The sequence below is a fragment of the Tamandua tetradactyla genome, chromosome 6 (assembly GCF_023851605.1).
Source record: "Tamandua tetradactyla isolate mTamTet1 chromosome 6, mTamTet1.pri, whole genome shotgun sequence".
NCBI classification, from domain to species: Eukaryota; Metazoa; Chordata; class Mammalia; order Pilosa; family Myrmecophagidae; genus Tamandua; species Tamandua tetradactyla.
The window spans coordinates 415,809-433,649 of record NC_135332.1 but is presented as its reverse complement, the minus strand read 5'-3'; the positions used below and the strand labels follow the sequence as shown (position 1 = coordinate 433,649).

Genomic DNA, 17,841 nt, shown 5'->3' with positions numbered 1-17,841 from the left:
CAAAGTCAATAGTTCACGTCTTTTTATCCTCACTTAGTGGTATAATCATCAACACTCTCCATTTTAGACAATTTTCTTTGCTCCTGAGAAAAACAACCATCCTCAGCAAATAGAAAATCCAAACCTCCCTTAATTCTTGTCTTATCCCCTCCCCTCATTGTGTACCCTGGTGTTGCTGTGGCACTGTTCATGTTTCCCTGTGAAACACGGCCCACAGCCACGCATGCAATAGCATTCTTCCCCTTACACCCTGATATTATACACTCTTCGTACAAGACTCATACCTTTGAAGTAGTTCATGCAAGAACTTATTTATACTTGTAGTGTTAATCAGTGGGACCCATGGGTCTATACAACCCCTTTCAATCTTGTTCACCTTCAATATAGTAATAATATTTATAGGCCCACTAGAGAACCACCTTCACTTCTATCTATTCCCTTACACTGGAGTTCAACCTCATGAGCTAACCGTTCACCCATCCCTAACTTCTGTGTATCTCTAAGTCTCCTATATTCTGCATTATAAGCCTGATTTTACCTTTGCCATGGTCATAAAAGTGGAACAGTACAGTGTCTGTCCTTTTGTGTCTGGCTTATTTCACTCAGCGTTATGTCCTCAAGGCGCATCCATCTTGTCATGTGCTTCAGGACATCATTTTGTCTTACTGCTGCATAATATTCTATCATATGTATATACCACATTTTGTTTACCCACTCATCTGTTGATAGACATTTGGACTGTTTCCATCTTTGGTGATTGTGAATAATGCTGCTATGAACATCAATGTGCAAATATCCGTGACGTTGCTTTCAGCTCTTCTGGGTATATACCAGGTACTGCTACTGCTGGGTCATAGGGCAACTTGACATTTAGGTTTCTGAGGAACCGCCTAACAGTCATCCCTAGTGGCTGCACCATCGCATACTCCCACCAGCAGTGCATAAGTGTCCCAGTTTCTCCACATCCTCTCCAACATTTATAGTTTCCTGTTTGTTTAGTAGCAGCCATTCTTACAGGTGTGAGGTGGCATCTCATTGTAGTCTTGATCTGCATTTCCCTTATAGCCAATGGAAATGAGCATCTTTTCAGGTGCTTCTAAGCCATCTGTATTTTAGCCCATTTTATAACTGAGTTGTTCTATTGTTGGTGAGTTGTGTGATTTATGTATACAAGACACCAAAACTTTCTTTTCACTGTGCTTCGTGCGTAAAGTTTAGGAAGCTACCTCCTATTACTTGAAGATGTTTCCCTACATTTTCTCCTATAAGATTTATGGTGCTAGTTCTTACTTAGGTGTCTGATCCACTTTGAGTTAGTTTTTTGTATAGGGTGCAAGGCAGGGCTCCTCTTTCATTCTTCTGACTACTGGTGTTCAGTTCTCCCATGCCCATTTATTGAAAAGACTGTTCTGTCCCAGTTTAGTGGATTTGGGGGCCTTGTCGAATATCAGCTGACCACAGATCTGGTGGTCTTTTTCCATACTCCTGATTCAATTCCAATGGTCAATACTTCTGTCTTCGTGCCAGAACCACGTTCTTTTGACCACTACTGCTTTATAAGCTTTAAAATCAGGAAGTGACAGTTCTCTCAGGAGTTTGACAATTTTGTACTGGGCTGTGTGGCGCACCCAGGAAGGTGCGTCCTCGTCCTAACTCCTAACTCCTGGGACCCCTGGATACACCCATATTAGAAGAAAGGATGCTTGCAGATGTGATCAAGTTAAGGAATCTGATGGGAGAGTACCCTGGATTACTCAGCAAGCTGCAAATCCCATCAAGAGTCACACACAAAGGAGAGGGCCTTGTGGAGGAGGAGCAGAGAGCGCTGAGGCCGCCAGAGGCTGGAGGCCAGGAAGAGGGTCCTCCCCGGACTCGAGGCAGGGCTGCTGGCTCCAGAAGTGGGAATAAACTTCTACCATCTTAAAGCACAGATCTGTGTCATGTGTTACAGAAGAAGAATGCAGGATTCAAAAGACGCTTGCTGCTATGACTAATTCCGTTCTGCTGACACCTGCCCAGGTGAGAAAATGAATCCCCCCGGCAGCCAGGCTTCCAAACAGATCAGGATACAGGGGCAGAAGGGGGCGATGTCAGCCAGGGAGGGGCGTGGGGGGCTCCTGCAACAGCCGTGGAGCAGCTCGCCCAGCTGACAGTGCAGGAGCAGAGGGGTGTGCAGGCTGGCAGGCCTAGGGTCCCAGAGCCCTCGCAATGATTTCATATCATACAGGGAGATTTGCAGAGTAAACCCCAACCAACTCAACTAGGAACGCAGAGTACAGGAATAGAAGACGGGGCCATTTAAACTACTTGCTGTGGACTTGATAACTTAGAGTCCATTAGTCTAGTCCCAATAGAAGGCAGAGGTAGGTGGGAAAGAACGGAGGCCTTAGGTGTGACAAGCTGTGCCCGCCCCGCGCAGGCTGCCTCTAAATGCACTGGAGGGCTGAGCCACAGACGTGGAAATGTACGAGCCAGCAGCACGAGGCCCAACATGCACTTCAAACACACACTTCCACCTATTACCACATCCACGACAACCTGACAGTCCTGGGAGGTGAATTCAATTCTCAGGGTTTTCTGCAATGACTTTTTCAAGGGCTCAAAATACTTTTCCACCACAGTGAACTTCTGATATAAGCAGAGAAACAGGTATAAACACCTCAATTCTACAGCAAGAAAACAAGGTGCCAAAAAGTTTAAAGCACTTGACCAAAACTAGAGAGTCTTCTCAAATAATTTCCCAACCTCAGAGAGCCAGAGCCAGACCCTGTGAACCTCAGAGTTAAAACAGGTGTTGGAACCCACGCAGTCCAGCCCCTCACGAAAGAGCTGAGCCAGCTGGTGGGCGCGGGCGGCAGGCGCAGGCAGCCTCGTTCAGGGCCCAGGTGCAGCAGGTATTCAGCTCCTCAGACAGCTTAGAGACTTACCTGCCACACCTGCCTAAAAATTTAAATTACCATCAAAACCAAGGTGAGATCATGCGTGATGATGCTTCATAAAATGTGGGCTCTGTAAATGTAAGCATGAATATCGCAGATGAGAGTGAGGTTTGGGGATGGACCCGGGGTCAGGCTGGAGGCACGGCAGGGGCGGGGCACCAATGCAGGTAAGTCCGCTGTAGGTGGGAGCTGCCCCCGCACCCTCCAACACTCCCCACGCCAGGAGCGACCAGGATGTCCTGAAACTTCATTTTCATGCTGGCCCCATTTCATTCCCTGGGCCTTTTACCAGAGCTGCTAACAATGGATAATAAGACTTACTGACACTCAAGTCTATTTCTTTTTATTTAGTTGCTGGTCTTTGCCTCATCTGCTACAGATGCTCACCAACTAAAATGAGGCAAAAAAGAGATCTCAAAGATCTGAAAAGTTAGTCATTTTAGTCCCCAAAACAGAGTTTCCTTCTAACACACCTAGTCTCTGCGTGTCTCCTGTGGCCGGGAGCGAGGTGAAAGACTGGGGTCCTTATGAAAGAGCGTGCTACCTGCACCTTGCCGGAGGAAGAAGGCACAAGTGTGATCAAGCCTCTTGGCCTGGCTGCCCACTGGCAGGAAATAGAGGACAAAAGGGAAAGTGGGTCAAAACCGTGACATACCACTGCATGCACTAGGATGGCTATTAAAAATAAAAAGAAAGGAAGAAGAGAAAATAGTGCGTGTTGGCAAGGATGTGGAGAAATGGCAGCCCTTTAATTTGCTGGTGGCACTGTAAAACGCAGCAGCCACTGTGGAAATCAGTTTGGCATTCCTCAAAAAGTTGAAAACAGAATTATTACATGACCCAGCAGTCTCACTCCTTGATACCCAAAAGCACTGAAAGCAGGGACTAGAACAGGTATTTGTACACCAATGACAACCTGTATTATCACTCTGTAAAGTCACAAAATGAAGTGAGGCCACTAAAGTTGTGCTCTATGTAACTATCTTTTAAAGTAAAAGTTTATGTCTTACTTTCAGGTTTTCAACCCCCTCCCCCTCACTGCCTGGACATAAAAGGGCATATTTTATTTTTATAGGGATCCACCCTACTGTGTAAGTTTTCAAAGACATACAAAAGCATGATAAGCTTCCATGGGCTCTCACTTAGCTTCAACCAGGACCAACCGACACCAACTGTATTTAAAAGACAAAACACTGTAACCTCAAGAAGCAACACTTGCTGCCAAGGCACAGCTGCGACAGTGGGCTCTGAGGACAATGCCTCAGGCACTCTCACTTCTCCGCACTCTTTAAGGGTGTACTCCTACCAGAGGCCACGTAAACAAATCACACACATTTCAACCCCTCAGCAAACCAACACACAGACTTAAAAATGTCTTACCTAAGACTATTCCTTCTTTAAACTGATTACCAGGACCAAATTTTTTAAATTCGTAGTAAACTAACCCAAAATGAAAGCCCCCGGGGAAGGGGAAAAAAAAAAGGAAAGGAAACAATGGCATTTCCATTCAATGGATCATTAATGGTACCGTGGAAAAAAAAATAAAGTCTGATCTGTCTGCATGGGCAGGTGAAGAGATAACACAACACAACAGCACACATGCCTATTCATGCAAACAGAAAGGAAAACACAGAATTGGTGTCTGTTTTTTTTTTCTTTCCTCCATTCTTCCCAGTCTCCCAAGAGGACTTTGCAAATACTTTTATATTCTCTGCCCAAATTACTCTGGGATACAGGGGGGCATCACACTAAGCTGGACAAACCCACAAGATCTCCAGCCTTACTCAGGATTCCATGTAATTACATTGTACAACTCTGCTTTACATGTACACAGATGTATTCCAGTCTTCTTAAATCTGGAGGACCCAGACAAGAAGGGGATCTTAAAAGTAGGTGTCAGAGGGCGGGCCACGGTGGCTCAGCAGGCAAGGACGCTTGCCTGCCATGCCCAAGGACCCGGGTTCGATTCCTGGTGCCTGCCCATGTGAAAAAAAAAAAAAAAAAAGTAGGTGTCAGAACTTCAGGAATAAGCCTTTATGCTGTTTATATTTGCCTGTCACTTCATGGTGATAAACACCTGAGTTTTTTTTTTAATTCATGGATTTTCATTAATTTTAAGCCTCCTCAGTGAAATTCACCAATTTCTGAACATCTAGAATTACCTACGTATTCATTTATGTATTATTATATATATTATATCATTACATAATACATTAAATCACAATATATTATACAATTATATATCATATCATCCTATGCAGAGGAATTTTCACTGACATCCACAAATATTCTTAAATTTTAAGAAAAATATTTTCTTGCTAGACATCTATGTTTAAACAGTCTTTTGACAATTTTTAGTTAAATCACTTTCTTTTTTTAACTTCAATTATTCAAGGCAGAAACCCAGGGGTGTATTATTGATCTCAGTCAGCAAACCCCTTTATTGCTGAGCTAACTTTGGACCGGAGAGATTTGGGGAGGTCGGAAAAACAATGGAGTCATCCCATTGCCTTCAAAGGGTGTCCAATCCACATTTCACTAACTAGTCGTGTTACAACCACAAACATAGAAACTGAAAACAATGCTACAGCAAGGTATGATTTCTGTAGCTTAAAGCCCTCTGCCTCTTACCTACTGTTTCCCAAATAGTTTTCCTCCTCTCCAGCCCCTCTCCCAAATACAAAAATTTCCCAAGGAATTTCCTCCCCAAAAGTTACTCGAGGCCCCAAAGTTTGTTCCTGTGAAGCCAGCAAATGCGGTTTCCCATCCTCCAGATCACCTCCCACATCTAATCCCATCATCATGGTCCCAAATCACCACCAATATTCCCGAGGACCCTTCTTCCCTTGTGGCGAAGCAGATGTGGTAAAGTATTTAAATAACTGTATTGGCAAAAAGGGCTTCGTGTTTTGAGAATAAACTACCTTAGAATTTTAGAGTACCAGAAACAGGCCAAAGGCGGACGCAGTGCACCGTTATTTTAAGAACCATCACCCAGCCCCAAACCATCTAACAATCCACAATGCAGGTGTAGCTCATAAGCACCACAACTGGTAACTCGCAGAAATTTCTGTTGCCAGTTTACTTAAAACCCTGAAGCGCTAAGAGGTTTATTCTACAAAACACACACCACAAATGCAAAGGCGGGAGTCCACTGTAGTAAGCCTGCGCGTAAATCAGGGGAGAATGTCTACATTCAGGAAAACAAAAGCGTTCCTGCAATTCCACCAAAAGCCTAAACTGGGCAGAAATGACCAAATCTGATTATGTTTTTCTCTTTCCCACCCATCAAAAGAAGAATCCACGTTTGCATTAAAAAACCATAACCCACCTCTACTCTACTCAGACAAGAAAAGGTTAACTCCTTCCGTCCAGGGATTCACTTCTGCAGGGATTTATAGCTGTTCTCACTGGACAGTCACTTTAAAAGGCCCTTACTTATTTACAAAGATTATAACTTAAATTGAAGTTTTACAGGAAACTATTTTCAGAAACAAAAAATGTATTAAGCCTATAGATCTGCTGAAAATCCTGTGCAAACTGTCAAATGTTAATATTATTGACTGTTAACCACCAGTTCTTTTCCAAACCAACTCTTTCATCACTGGGCCACTAGACTGCGCTAAAAAGTACTTACTCCAGACCAGACGAGAAGCAAGGAAATGACCCTCCAAAGACCCAAAATGAGAATAACGGAGGAACTGCTTTAAGAGCTCGTGGCCAGCACATCACCAAAAGGTGCTGCAACCGGCAGGCCTGAAGGGGAAAGAACCATTTACCACCTCTTCCACCCACCGGTCAAGCTCTCCCTCGCGTTACACACCTTGTGCGCCACTCGACAGCTTTCAAACTAGCAACTGAGATCAGAATTTACGGGGCTAACTTGAGGTACGCACAGAAAAATACATAGTCATTATAAACCCTTCCTTCAGAAAATACGGTCAAGCTCATGGACTCCGTCGGCCCTGGTAAAAAGCATGAGAGGAGCAGCCTTAACCCGAGGAGAAACGAAGCTCACAGACGTCTTAACGCAGAAGCTTTTGGAGAGCTGCACCTGGGGGAACAAGGTGGTCCCTGCAGAAAAACCGGCTGAAGCCAGGCAGAAATTTTAAAAGCTCACAATCTCACTCCCGATTAAGGGGCTCCGAGAATGTCACCCGCTTCTACTAGAAACCGAGTTCAACTCTGACTGATTCACCTAAAGAGAGAAGGCTTCCCGGCACCAAAAGGAAAAGAAAACGAGCGCTGAGCATTCCTCGAACGCAGTGCATCGTTTTCCCTAGTGGGAAAACGCCACTCACGACACTCCTACAACATCCACCGTTAAACCACAAAACCAAGTTTATTCGGATGAGGGGTGCGTCCTGACTCCCAACCATTAATCCACCCCTCACTGCAGGTCTCGAGGAGACCCGCGGGTCCCGGCTCCCCACGAGGGCTTCCCTTCTAAGCCCGCTCCGGGGGCGGCGGGGCGCGATCTCCCAACCTTTCCAAGCGGCGCCCCCCACACTGCACCCCTCCCGCAGCCTTCCGGGACCGCCCTGCAGGCGGCGGGAGCTGCCACGTCCCCCACTGCCCGTCCCTGCCCGCCACGCCCACCCGCGTCCAAGTCCGACCGTGAAAAAAGCACTGAACAAAGTGGGGGGGGGAGACCACCTCACTCGGCCTGTCCCCGCAGCCCGGCCCTGCAACGACAACTGCGCCCTAAGCATCCCCAGACCCTCACTCGCTTGGGGTCCTCCACCCATAGAACGCCCCCTCCCGACCTGACCACGCCCAAGGGGCCGGCTGGGGGGGGCCCGCAGGGAAGACCCGCCCCTCCCGCCGCCGCACCCTCCCGCCCCCACCCCCGAGCCGCCTCCGCAGCCGCGCTCCAGACCGACCAAGGAAGGGGGGCGCCCCACCCACGGCTGGACAGACCCGCCCACCGCACCTCGCCGCGGCTCCGCGCCCCCGCCCAAGAGAGAGGGGAGGAGGACGGTGGGGGCGGGGAATGCCGGAGGGAGAAGTGACGGTCCTAAGAGGGGGGAAGGGAGAGGGGCGGAGGGGGAGGGGCGGAGGGGGAGGGGCGGAGATGAGAAAGGCTGAAAGGCAGTGGGAAGGAGAGGAAGATGAGTACCGAGAGGGGGATCGGGAGGGTTAGGAGGATAATGGGGAAGGAGAGGAAGAGGGGAAGGAGGAAAAACGGGAGGGAGACGGGAGTGGGGGGATGGCAGGTGAGATGAAGGGGGTGACGCCAGAGAAAGCGGACGAGAGGGGGGTGACGAGGGAACAGGAAGGGGGGGAGATGGGGGAGGGAGAAGAGGGAGACAGATGGGAGAGGGTGGGACATAGGGGAGATGAGTGAGGCGGAGAGGGGGAGAGGAGAAAGGTAAAGGAGTGGATAAATGAAAGGGAATGAAGATAGGAGAGGGAGGAGTGGGAGGGGAGAGACGGGAAGGGGGATGAGAGAGGGGAGGGGAGATGGGGGATGGGAGAGGAGGGCGGAGCGGAGGGGAGGGGGATGGGAGAGGAGGGAGGGGAGGGAGATGGAAGAGGAGGGGGATTGGAGGGGAGGGGGATGGGACGGGAAGAGGGAGATAGAAGACCGGCTGCTGGGAGAAAAGCGAAGGAGGAGGGGGCTGAGGAGACAGGGGGATGAGAGGAAAGGAAGGGAGGAGGAGGAGGGGAGATGGGAGAGGAGGGAGGCCCAAGAGGAGAAGCAGGAAAGGGAACGGATGCGGGCCAGGCCCTCGCCCTTCCCGCGCGGGCATCCGCAGCCAGGGGCAGCTTGCCGCCCTGCCCGCCTCCTTCTCCGGGAGCTGCGCGGCCAGGCGCCCCGAGGGTCCTCGCCACGCCCGAGGGGCCCACCTTGCGCTTGCGGGCCTCGGCGGTGCCGCTCCACACGAAGCACTGGTAGATGGCCCGAAGGTTCTGCTTCCAGTTGTCCACCTTGAAGGCGCTCAAGTGCGCGCAGCCGTGCGCGGTGGACACGAGCTCAGCGTCCATGGCCTCGGGCTCGGGCTCGGGCCGGGACCCGGCTGCGGGCAGGGCCCGGCCGCGCGCGGGGGGCGGCGAGGGGGGCGAGGACGACGCCAGGGCGGCGGGGGCGCGGGGGGCTGCGGCCCAGACCTGGGCGCCGGAGCAGGGCGCGCGGCGACCGCACAGCCCGGGACTTTGGCGGGGCTCGGCGCAGGCCCGGCCACGACTGCGGGGCGGGCGCCGGGGGGAGGGGTCTGCAGCTCCTCAGCGCGTCTGCGCACGCCCGGCTCGCCCCCAGCCCGGGAGCCCCGCCCCCCTCGGCCGGCCGCGCGCTAGAGGGAGGGGGCGGTGGAGTCCCGCCCCCGGACCCCGGTCATTGGCCCGCCGCGCAACCGGCCAGGCCCTGGCCATTGGCCTTTGGCGCCGTCCGTCTCGTCCGCCTCGTCCGCCTCTCGGGCCGCGCGCCCTCGCCCCTCCCCGGCCCCGCCCCGCATCTGGGAGGGGGGTGGCTGGCGGGGTCCTCGGCGGCTGATCCGGTTTGCACCGGCCGTAGCTCTGCCGCAGAGAGGCGGGCCCAGAGCGGGGCGGCGCGGATCCCGCAGGCGGCCCTCCCCTCGCAGCCCCGCGGTGCCTCCGGACCCCTCGCCCGGTGCTGCCCACGGGTCTCCCGCCTCCGGAACCGGCCCGCGCCGCCGCAGAGAAGCAGCGCGGGGTCCCCCCACTGGCCCCCGGCCCATTGGCCGGCGCTGGGAGCCCGCTGGGCGCGGCCGTCGCCGACTGGAAACGCCCCGGCCGCCACGTCGCGCGGACAAGTGGGGCGCGGGGCTGCCCGGGGCGGGGGGGCGTCATGTAGCGTGAAATCAGCCAGACGCGAAGGACAAATACTAGATAATCTCAGGAAATGACCAGGGGCTGCAGATTTGTAGAATCAGAGACCAGAACACAGGTTCCGGGGCTGGGGGTGGGGGTTCGTGTTTAATGGGTGCCCAGGTTCTCTATGGGGTGACGGAAGAGTTTCCGTAATGGATGGCAGCAAACATTGTGAAAATAATGAACACCACTCGATTGAACCCTCGAGTGAATAAAATGAGAAATTTTAGATCACATGTTACCAGAATAAAAATAATAATGGAATGAAACAAGGGGAATTAAATTTAATGTTTTATTTAACCCAATATAGCCAAAATAATGTCCTGTCTACATGGAATAGTCTCGGAGTAGTAATGAGACAGTTCCCGCTTGCTGTGCTCGTTCTTCGAGGCCCCGCGTGTTTTGCGCGGCCCACCCGTACTCGTGTCAGTTCCATGTGGCGGGTCCACGCATAACCGAGCCGGGCGCCCCGGGGAGAGCCCTTCAAAAGCCGGCGCAGCGGCGTCTGGGGCAGGAGAGGCCCGGAGAGGGCCGCGCCAGCCCGACCCGCCTCTGCCTCTGCGTCCCCGACGGGTGGCAGGAGAAGGGACACTCGCTGCCAGGCCTGCCACGGCCCGGGGCTTCCCGAACAAGAAACAGAGAATGTGTGTGGTGCAGACAGCCGGGGCTGAGGACGGGAAAACAGCCTCTGCGGTCAGGACAGGCCGGCGGGCCCCCCTTGACCTCTGCCCTCGAGGCCTCTGCCCTGGCGCCCTGGGGCTGGAGAGTTCTCCCGTAGGCGTGTCTCCAGCCCTCTCTGTCCACCCTCCCCTCCGGCCACTGAATGGGGCAAGCCCCGCCCGCCCGGCCGCGAGGAAACCTCCCTTTCCGACTCTGCTTTACCTTCTCTGTGACGCAGGATGTATTTACTTATTTCTTTGTCACCTCCGCGCTAGCATGAAAACTCCCTGAGGGCTGTAAAAACCCACTGCCCCACACAAGGTCCGAAAGGTCCTCGGCCGTTTTCTCCTAAGAGTTTTATGCATTAGCTCCTTACTTAGGTCAGTGACCCATTTGGAATTACTTTTCGTGTGTAGGGACAGGCCGGGTCCACTCTTTTGCATGGATTTGTGACCCCCAAGGACTTTTTAGCCTGTGTGGAAAAGGGGAAGTGGGGATCTACTGCTTATTAGGAATGAATTTCGGTTTGGGATGATGAAAATAGTCGGGAAATAGGTAATGGTGAAAGTTACCTAATATTGTCAATGTACTTGATAGCGCAGAATTGTCCACTTAAAAATAGTTACAGCAAACCCACAGCCAACTCTGCAAGCTGTTCTGTAACTACTGGTTGAAGTGTACTTTAAAAATTACTGCTTTTTCTTTCTTTTCTTTGTGTATGTGTCCTATTTCACAATTAAAAAAATGTTTAAAAATAGTTACAATTAAAAATACATGTATATGTTTTAAGGTTCATGAGGATGATAATTTTTGTTTTATTTACTATTACTGTCCCCCAGTGCCCAGAAAAGTATCTACTCCTTGAAGATGCTCTACAAATATGTCAAAAAACTAATTAATTGATCCAAGCAAACTGTTATAAGAGAATCTGATGAGCATTCCCAGAACATTGGTTAAGGCAAGCTACAGATAATTAGAAAATACTAGTTTACTAAAAAGTAAAATTGTAAATTGAAACACAGCACAGAATAAGAAAAAGGTCCTTTAATCCTGAATAGATTATTGTAATGCCTGGAAACATCCTAGAGTATGTTAAGCAGACAATAAGAAAGTATTGGCAAAGACCCCTGAGGGAGGGGAGAAAGACTAACTATTAAACCTTACCAGCAGGGAATCCCCTGATACTCTGTCAAACTTTTGGGACACCCAAATCAATAGGCCATGCCCTCGATCCTGAGGCTTACTCTTGTGAAGCTTCCATAGGTAGCAGAGAATATCAGACTCCCTGTAGGCATGCCTAAGAGTTACTTCTGGAGGACCACTGTTGTTGCTCAGATGTGGCCTCGGTCTCTCTAAGCCCAACTCTGCAAGTGGAATCATGGCTCTCCCTGTGGGACATGACATCCAGGGGTGAAAGTCTCCCTGGTGATGTGGGAGATGACTCCCAGGGATGAATCCAGACCTGGCACCCTGAAATCAACAATTACATCCTGACCAATGGGGGGGGAAAGTGTAACAAAGTGTCAGTGGCAGAGAGAGTTCAAATAGATTCCAGAGGCTGCTCCGGAGGTTGCTCTTATGCAAGCTTCATAGATCTTGCTACCTATCAAAACCTGCCAACCCCCATCCAGGACCATTCCAGCCAATCCTAAGAACACCTAGGGCAATTTATAAGATTTCACAAGGGTTCCAGGCACTAGAGTAACTTTCCAGAAACCTACAACCTCCAGATGTGTCCCTGGTGCAGATAAATCCTGAAACCTAGCCCAGCCTCTCCAGAACATCAGATAGTTCCATCCCCTACCCCATATTAGTGACAGACACTTCCAATATGAAAAAGTTAGAATGGCCATTGCCCAAACACCCCTAAAGAGAGGGAGAAAGATCAAAGGTGATGGTGGGATTATACAGAGAAGATAGGACTTAACAAGTGAATATGAGTGCTGAATCATTAAATTGATATCTCTTTCAGTCTCCAGTATTTCAGAGCAGGTAGAAGTAAAAACTTAAAATTGTGAAATTGTAACCCATGTCAAACTCTGAACTATGTTCTACAACTAATTGTGGTGCTGTGCTTTGAAATGTGTTGCTTTTTTGTATATATGTTATTTTTCACAAAAAAAAGAAGGAAAAAAAGCATAGTTTGTGATTAAAAAAAGTATTTAAGCCCTCTAGCCTCCTATGTTCTGGAGCAGCTAGAAGGAAAAATAGGAGAGGATGGTGTGGTCGCCCGTGACAAACTCTGGGATCTGTCCTGTAACCACTTGTTGAAGAGTGCTTTGAAAACTTGCTTTTTTAGCATTAAGGCCCCTAATATGTACCTACAGCATTTTTAAATATCCACTGAGTCATCTGTTCTGATTTCCTCATCGCTACAATGTAAACAGCGTGGCAATTATTGGCTCACGGTTTTGAGGCTAAGAAAAGTCCGGACTGGCGGCAGGAAGGTGCAGCTTTCTCCAGAAGACGGGGACCCTTGGGCCCTGGGCCCTGCCCCGCGGCTTCCCCCGGCCTTTCCGCTGGTCTCCCCTGCTTCAGGTGCTCTCTGTGACCTCCCCCTCCCCCAGGACCTCCAGAGACAGGTCAGAGACCCCTCCCGATTCAGCCGGGCCTCCTCAGGGGGGCGAGCCCACGCCCCGAGGGCTGGATGGGGTTTAGAGCATGTTCTGGGGCACACCCCACCAAGCCACCCCAAGAGGACTTCAGGGCTCTCTGAATTTAAAAATAATGATTTTAAGTGTTCCACAACCAGAACAGCCTTACTCAGAAATAAAATTAAAACTGCAGAATACACTCTCCAAAAGAGGCGTGTGGAACGGTGTTTGGTACAACATCTTTTCTAATGGGAGAGCCTTAGAAATAACTTAAGTGACAGGCAAATGGTCACACAAACTATGGAATAGCCGTTCTAGGGAACACTATGCAACCATTTAAAAATTTAGATGTGTAGTCGTTACTAGAATAGAAATAAAATAAAAAGCATAGGACCGTGCAGCACAAACTAACCCCTACTGAAAGTACAGGCTATAGTTAATAGAATAATTGTAATAGTATTCTTTCATCAATATGATAAAGGTCCCACACTAATGCAAAGTGTTAATAATGAGGCTGGGGGTACGTGGGAACTCTATTTTCCACATGATTTTTCTGTAAACCTACAGCTTAGGTAATCAAAAAAATTTATATTAAAAAAAGAATGAAATAGATCTGTGAGTGTTCACATGGAATGTCTGTATGACTGAGTGAATAACTCACACTGAAGAAACTTACAGATAGTATGTGTTTCAGTTTGTACGCTGCTGGAACGCGATACACCTGAAATGGAATGGCTTTTTAAAAGGGGAATTTATTAAGTTGCAAGTTTACAGTTCTAAGGCTTTGAAGAAGTTCCAGTTCAGGCATCAGGGGAACTACTTTCGTTCAAGAAGGCCAATGGCGTTCAGGGTTTCTCTCTGAGCTGGAAAGGCACATGGTGACATCTGCTAGCTTCCTCTCCAGACCTCTTCAACAGCTTCCCCAGGGCTCTGTCGGTCCTGGTGGCTCTAAAGTTTTTTCTAAAAGGATTCCCGCTTAAAGGGCTCCAGTAAGCAACCCCACCTTGAATGGGTGGAGACACATCTCCATGGAAACCACCTAATCAAAAGTTACCACCCACAGTTGGGTGGGTCACATCTCCATGGAAACAATTAAAAAGCTCCCACCCAGCAATACTGAATGAGGATTAAAGAACTTGGCTTTTCTGGGATCCACCACAGATTCAAACTGGCATAGTATAATAGGCTGACATTTACAGGAAAAAAAAATACTATGAATTTCTATAGGCATGTATTAAACGTCTGGAAGAAACTGTCAAATCAGCCAACAATAGTTAACCACTGGGTAGAAAGAGACTTGGCTTAATCCATAATGTTCAAAACTTGTTACCATGGGAAATGTTCATGTACCATTTTGTACTGAAAATCACTAAGACTTTAAAAGGAAGGACAAAATGTCACAGATATAAGGGCGCGTAAAGAAACTAAGGTCCAGAGAAAGAGATTCAGCTCAGGTTCACACATTCACACTGTTCCATAAAATCTGGGTCTGAGAACTCAATTTAAGAGTTTATCCATCTGCTCAAAACACCGGCCAGGTGGGCAGAAGAGAAGGCGCCTACCTGGCCGACCGCAGGGGAGCTGCCCAGCGTCGGGGATCAGCCAGGAGCTGCGGGAAAGGACGCCTCAACCATGACGGTGTGACCTGTGCTGACAGCCAAGGGAACGACCTATAAGACAGAGGAGGGCTAAGAGCAGCCACATGCCAAGACGGCTTTGGGTATGGACGTAGGAACAGAAGCCAGACTGGTGTGGTTCAAACGTACCTGGGAGGTGAGGAATGGAGGTTATTTTCAAAAAGGTTGACTGAGATGTACAAGAGAGATAAAAGGTGATGGCCAGAGACAGATGAAGAGCCAGCCCAGGCTGGAACAGAGGATGGGGGAGGCTCAGAGGTGTTTTAGGCTGACGGGGAAGCCCCATTAGAGATGGAGGGAAGGTGCAGCGAGCGGTTTACAGGAGTGAAGTTGGTGCAGGAGAGGAGAGGAACAATCGGTGGGTAGAAGACTGACCCATGGCAGGAAGGGCGCTGAGAACCTGCAATTTGCTGTTCTATGATGAAGGCCAATTAGCTGAAGTGATAGCTGGCTTTTTAGGGGTAAAAGATTTTAAGTATGAAAATGCATTTCCTTTGCAATTACTTATTGTTTTGGGCTTCACTGTGGCCCCCAAAGAGGTACGTTTAAATCCTGACCCCTGTCCTGTGAATGCGACCTTATTAGGAAATAGGGTCTTTGAAGATCTGATGAATCAAAATCCGAGAAAACCAATGTCTTTATGAGAAGAGGAGACATAGACAGACACGATAGATAAGAAGGCATAGATTGGAGCATTGCATCTACAAACCAGAGGACACCGAGGAATGCCAGCAGCAGCAGAGGCTGGAAGAGGCACGCGAGGGGTCTGCTGCAGGTTTCAGACAGCACAGGCCCTGCTCGCGCCGTCATTTCAGGCCTCTGGACACCAGAACTGTGAGACACTATATTTCTGTTGTTTTAAGCCAAAACAAAAGAAAAACAAAAACAAGTCAGACTGCTAAATGAGACTCCTGGCTCTACCAGTTATTGCAGGGTACCCTTGGACAGACTGCCTGCTTACCCGTCTGCTAAATTCAGATACCGGCAGCAAAGAGCACGCGTCTGCATTGCAGAGTTAGGGTGAGTTATAGCTCAGCCATGCTCATATATCCTCTCAGCACGCACCTGTCATTTATTAAGGGCTGAAGGAACAATAGATAAGCCTTCACAATGTGACTGCGTGATTGTGAAAACCTTGTGTCTGAGACTCCTTTTAACTATGGCATGGACAGACAAGTAAAACCTATGATTAAAAAATAATAAATAATAGGGGGAACAAATGTTAAACTAAAAAATACATGTATATTGGATAGATGGAAATACTAGTGGTCCATGAGATGGAGGGGTAAGGGGTATGGTATGTATGAGTTTTTTTCTTTTTTCTTTTTATATCTTTTTCTGGAGTGATGCGAATGTCCTAAAAGATGATCATGGTGAGGAAAACACTACTATGTGATGACATTGTGAGCCATTCATTGTACACCATGTATGGAATGTTTATATATTAAGAATGTATGTGCTCTTTCTCCGCCGGCCCGCCGCGCGGCGCCCACGCCCCGCAGCAGCCGACCTGCCCGCCGTCCTTCTCCCCTCTCTTTCTCCCCTCTTCCCCCTCCTGCTCCGGCGGCTCTCCAACCACCACGGTGCCCTCTTCCCCCGCCTTCACCAGCTCCTCCGCCACCAGCCTCGACAGCCTTGCCACCCTCACCTTTCCTCCTCCAGAACAGCTACTGGGGGAGTGGAGACAATACAGAGCAGCTCCCGGAGCCACGACGGAAATCAAAGGGACAGTGTACCCCATCCTGGAATGGCTGACTGACTGGGAGAACCAGCTCCAGTGAGAACACCGAGGGATGCGGGCTTTCCTGGGCGGGACGGCAAGCGGCCGGGGTCCCTCCCTTCCTCCTTCCCAGGCCAGCTGGCAGAATTGGGCAGGTGGTCCCCTCAGGCCGCGGCGGCTGGCGTCCCCACCAGGCGAGGCCCCCCGGACCAACTGAAAGAGTTGGGTCAGAAATCCCCAGACTGCGGAGAATGGTGACCAGGGGGTCCCTTCCAAACACGTGACTCCCCGGTCCACCTGGGAACAGTGCACTCTCCCAGGCTGCGACAGCTGGCGCCCTTCCACCACGCTTGGCGCCCCGGGCCGACTAGGAAATTTGGTCGGGCGCTCTCACGTGCTGCGGCGGCCGGCGACCCTCCCTGCGTTCGGACCCCCGGGCCGGCTGGCACTCATCCAAGACGCTTCGGCTGCCAAACCTCCCCTACGGCGAGAGTTTTCCAGAGTTAAAGGACCCACAGCAACTTTCACTGGTGGAACCCGTAGACAAACGTGTGCCACGAGCGCCACCTACTGGGCAGGATAAGAAAAACAGAACCCAGAGATTTCACAGAAAAATCTTTCAACCTGTTGGGTCCAACACCCAGGGAAATCTGACTAAATGCCCAGACGCCAGCAGAAGATAACAGATTACGCTCAGAAAATTGAAAATATGGCCCAGTCAAACGAAGAAACCAATAGTTCAAATGAGATACAGGAGCTGAAACAACTAATGCTGAATATACGAACAGAAATGGAAAACCTCTTCAAAAACGAAATCGATAAATTGAGGGAGGACATGAAGAAGACATGGGCTGAACATAAAGAAGAAATAGAAAAACTGAAAAAACAAATCACAGAGCTTATGGAAGTGAAGGATAAAGTAGAAAAGATGGAAAAAACAATGGATACCTACAATGATAGATTGAAAGAGAAAGAAGATAGAATTAGTGATTTGGAGGATACAACATCTGAATTCCAAAAAGAAACAGAAACTATCCGGAAAAGAATGGAAAAATTCGAACAGGGTATCAGGGAACTCAAGGATAATATGAACCGCACAAATATACGTGTTGTGGGTGTCCCAGAAGGAAAAAGAAGGAGAAAAACTAATGGAAGAAATTATCACTGAAAATTTCTCAACTCTTATGAAAGACCTAAAATTACAGATCCAAGAAGTGCAGCGCACCCCAAAGAGATTAGACACAAATAGGCATTCCCCAAGACACTTACTACTCAGAAAGTCAGAGGTCAAAGAGAAAGAGAGGATCTTGAAAGCAGCAAGAGAGAAGCAATCCATCACATACAAGTGAAACCCAATAAGACTATGTGTAGATTTCTCAGCAGAAACCATGGAAGCTAGAAGACAGTGGGATGATATATTTAAGTTACTAAAAGAGAAAAACTGCCAACCAAGACTCCTA

General features: G+C 49.4%; 1 protein-coding gene across 1 annotated transcript in view; it reads right to left on the bottom strand.

Annotated features, from left to right (window-relative positions):
* Positions 1 to 8,964, bottom strand: part of USP22 (ubiquitin specific peptidase 22) — a 47,439-nt gene extending 38,475 nt beyond the window's left edge. The window contains exon 1 of the mRNA XM_077163338.1: positions 8,790 to 8,964. Within this exon, the coding sequence (XP_077019453.1) occupies positions 8,790 to 8,927 (138 nt within the window). The 5' untranslated portion in view covers positions 8,928 to 8,964. The remainder of the gene's footprint in view (positions 1 to 8,789) is intronic.
* Positions 8,965 to 17,841: the final 8,877 nt, after the last annotated feature.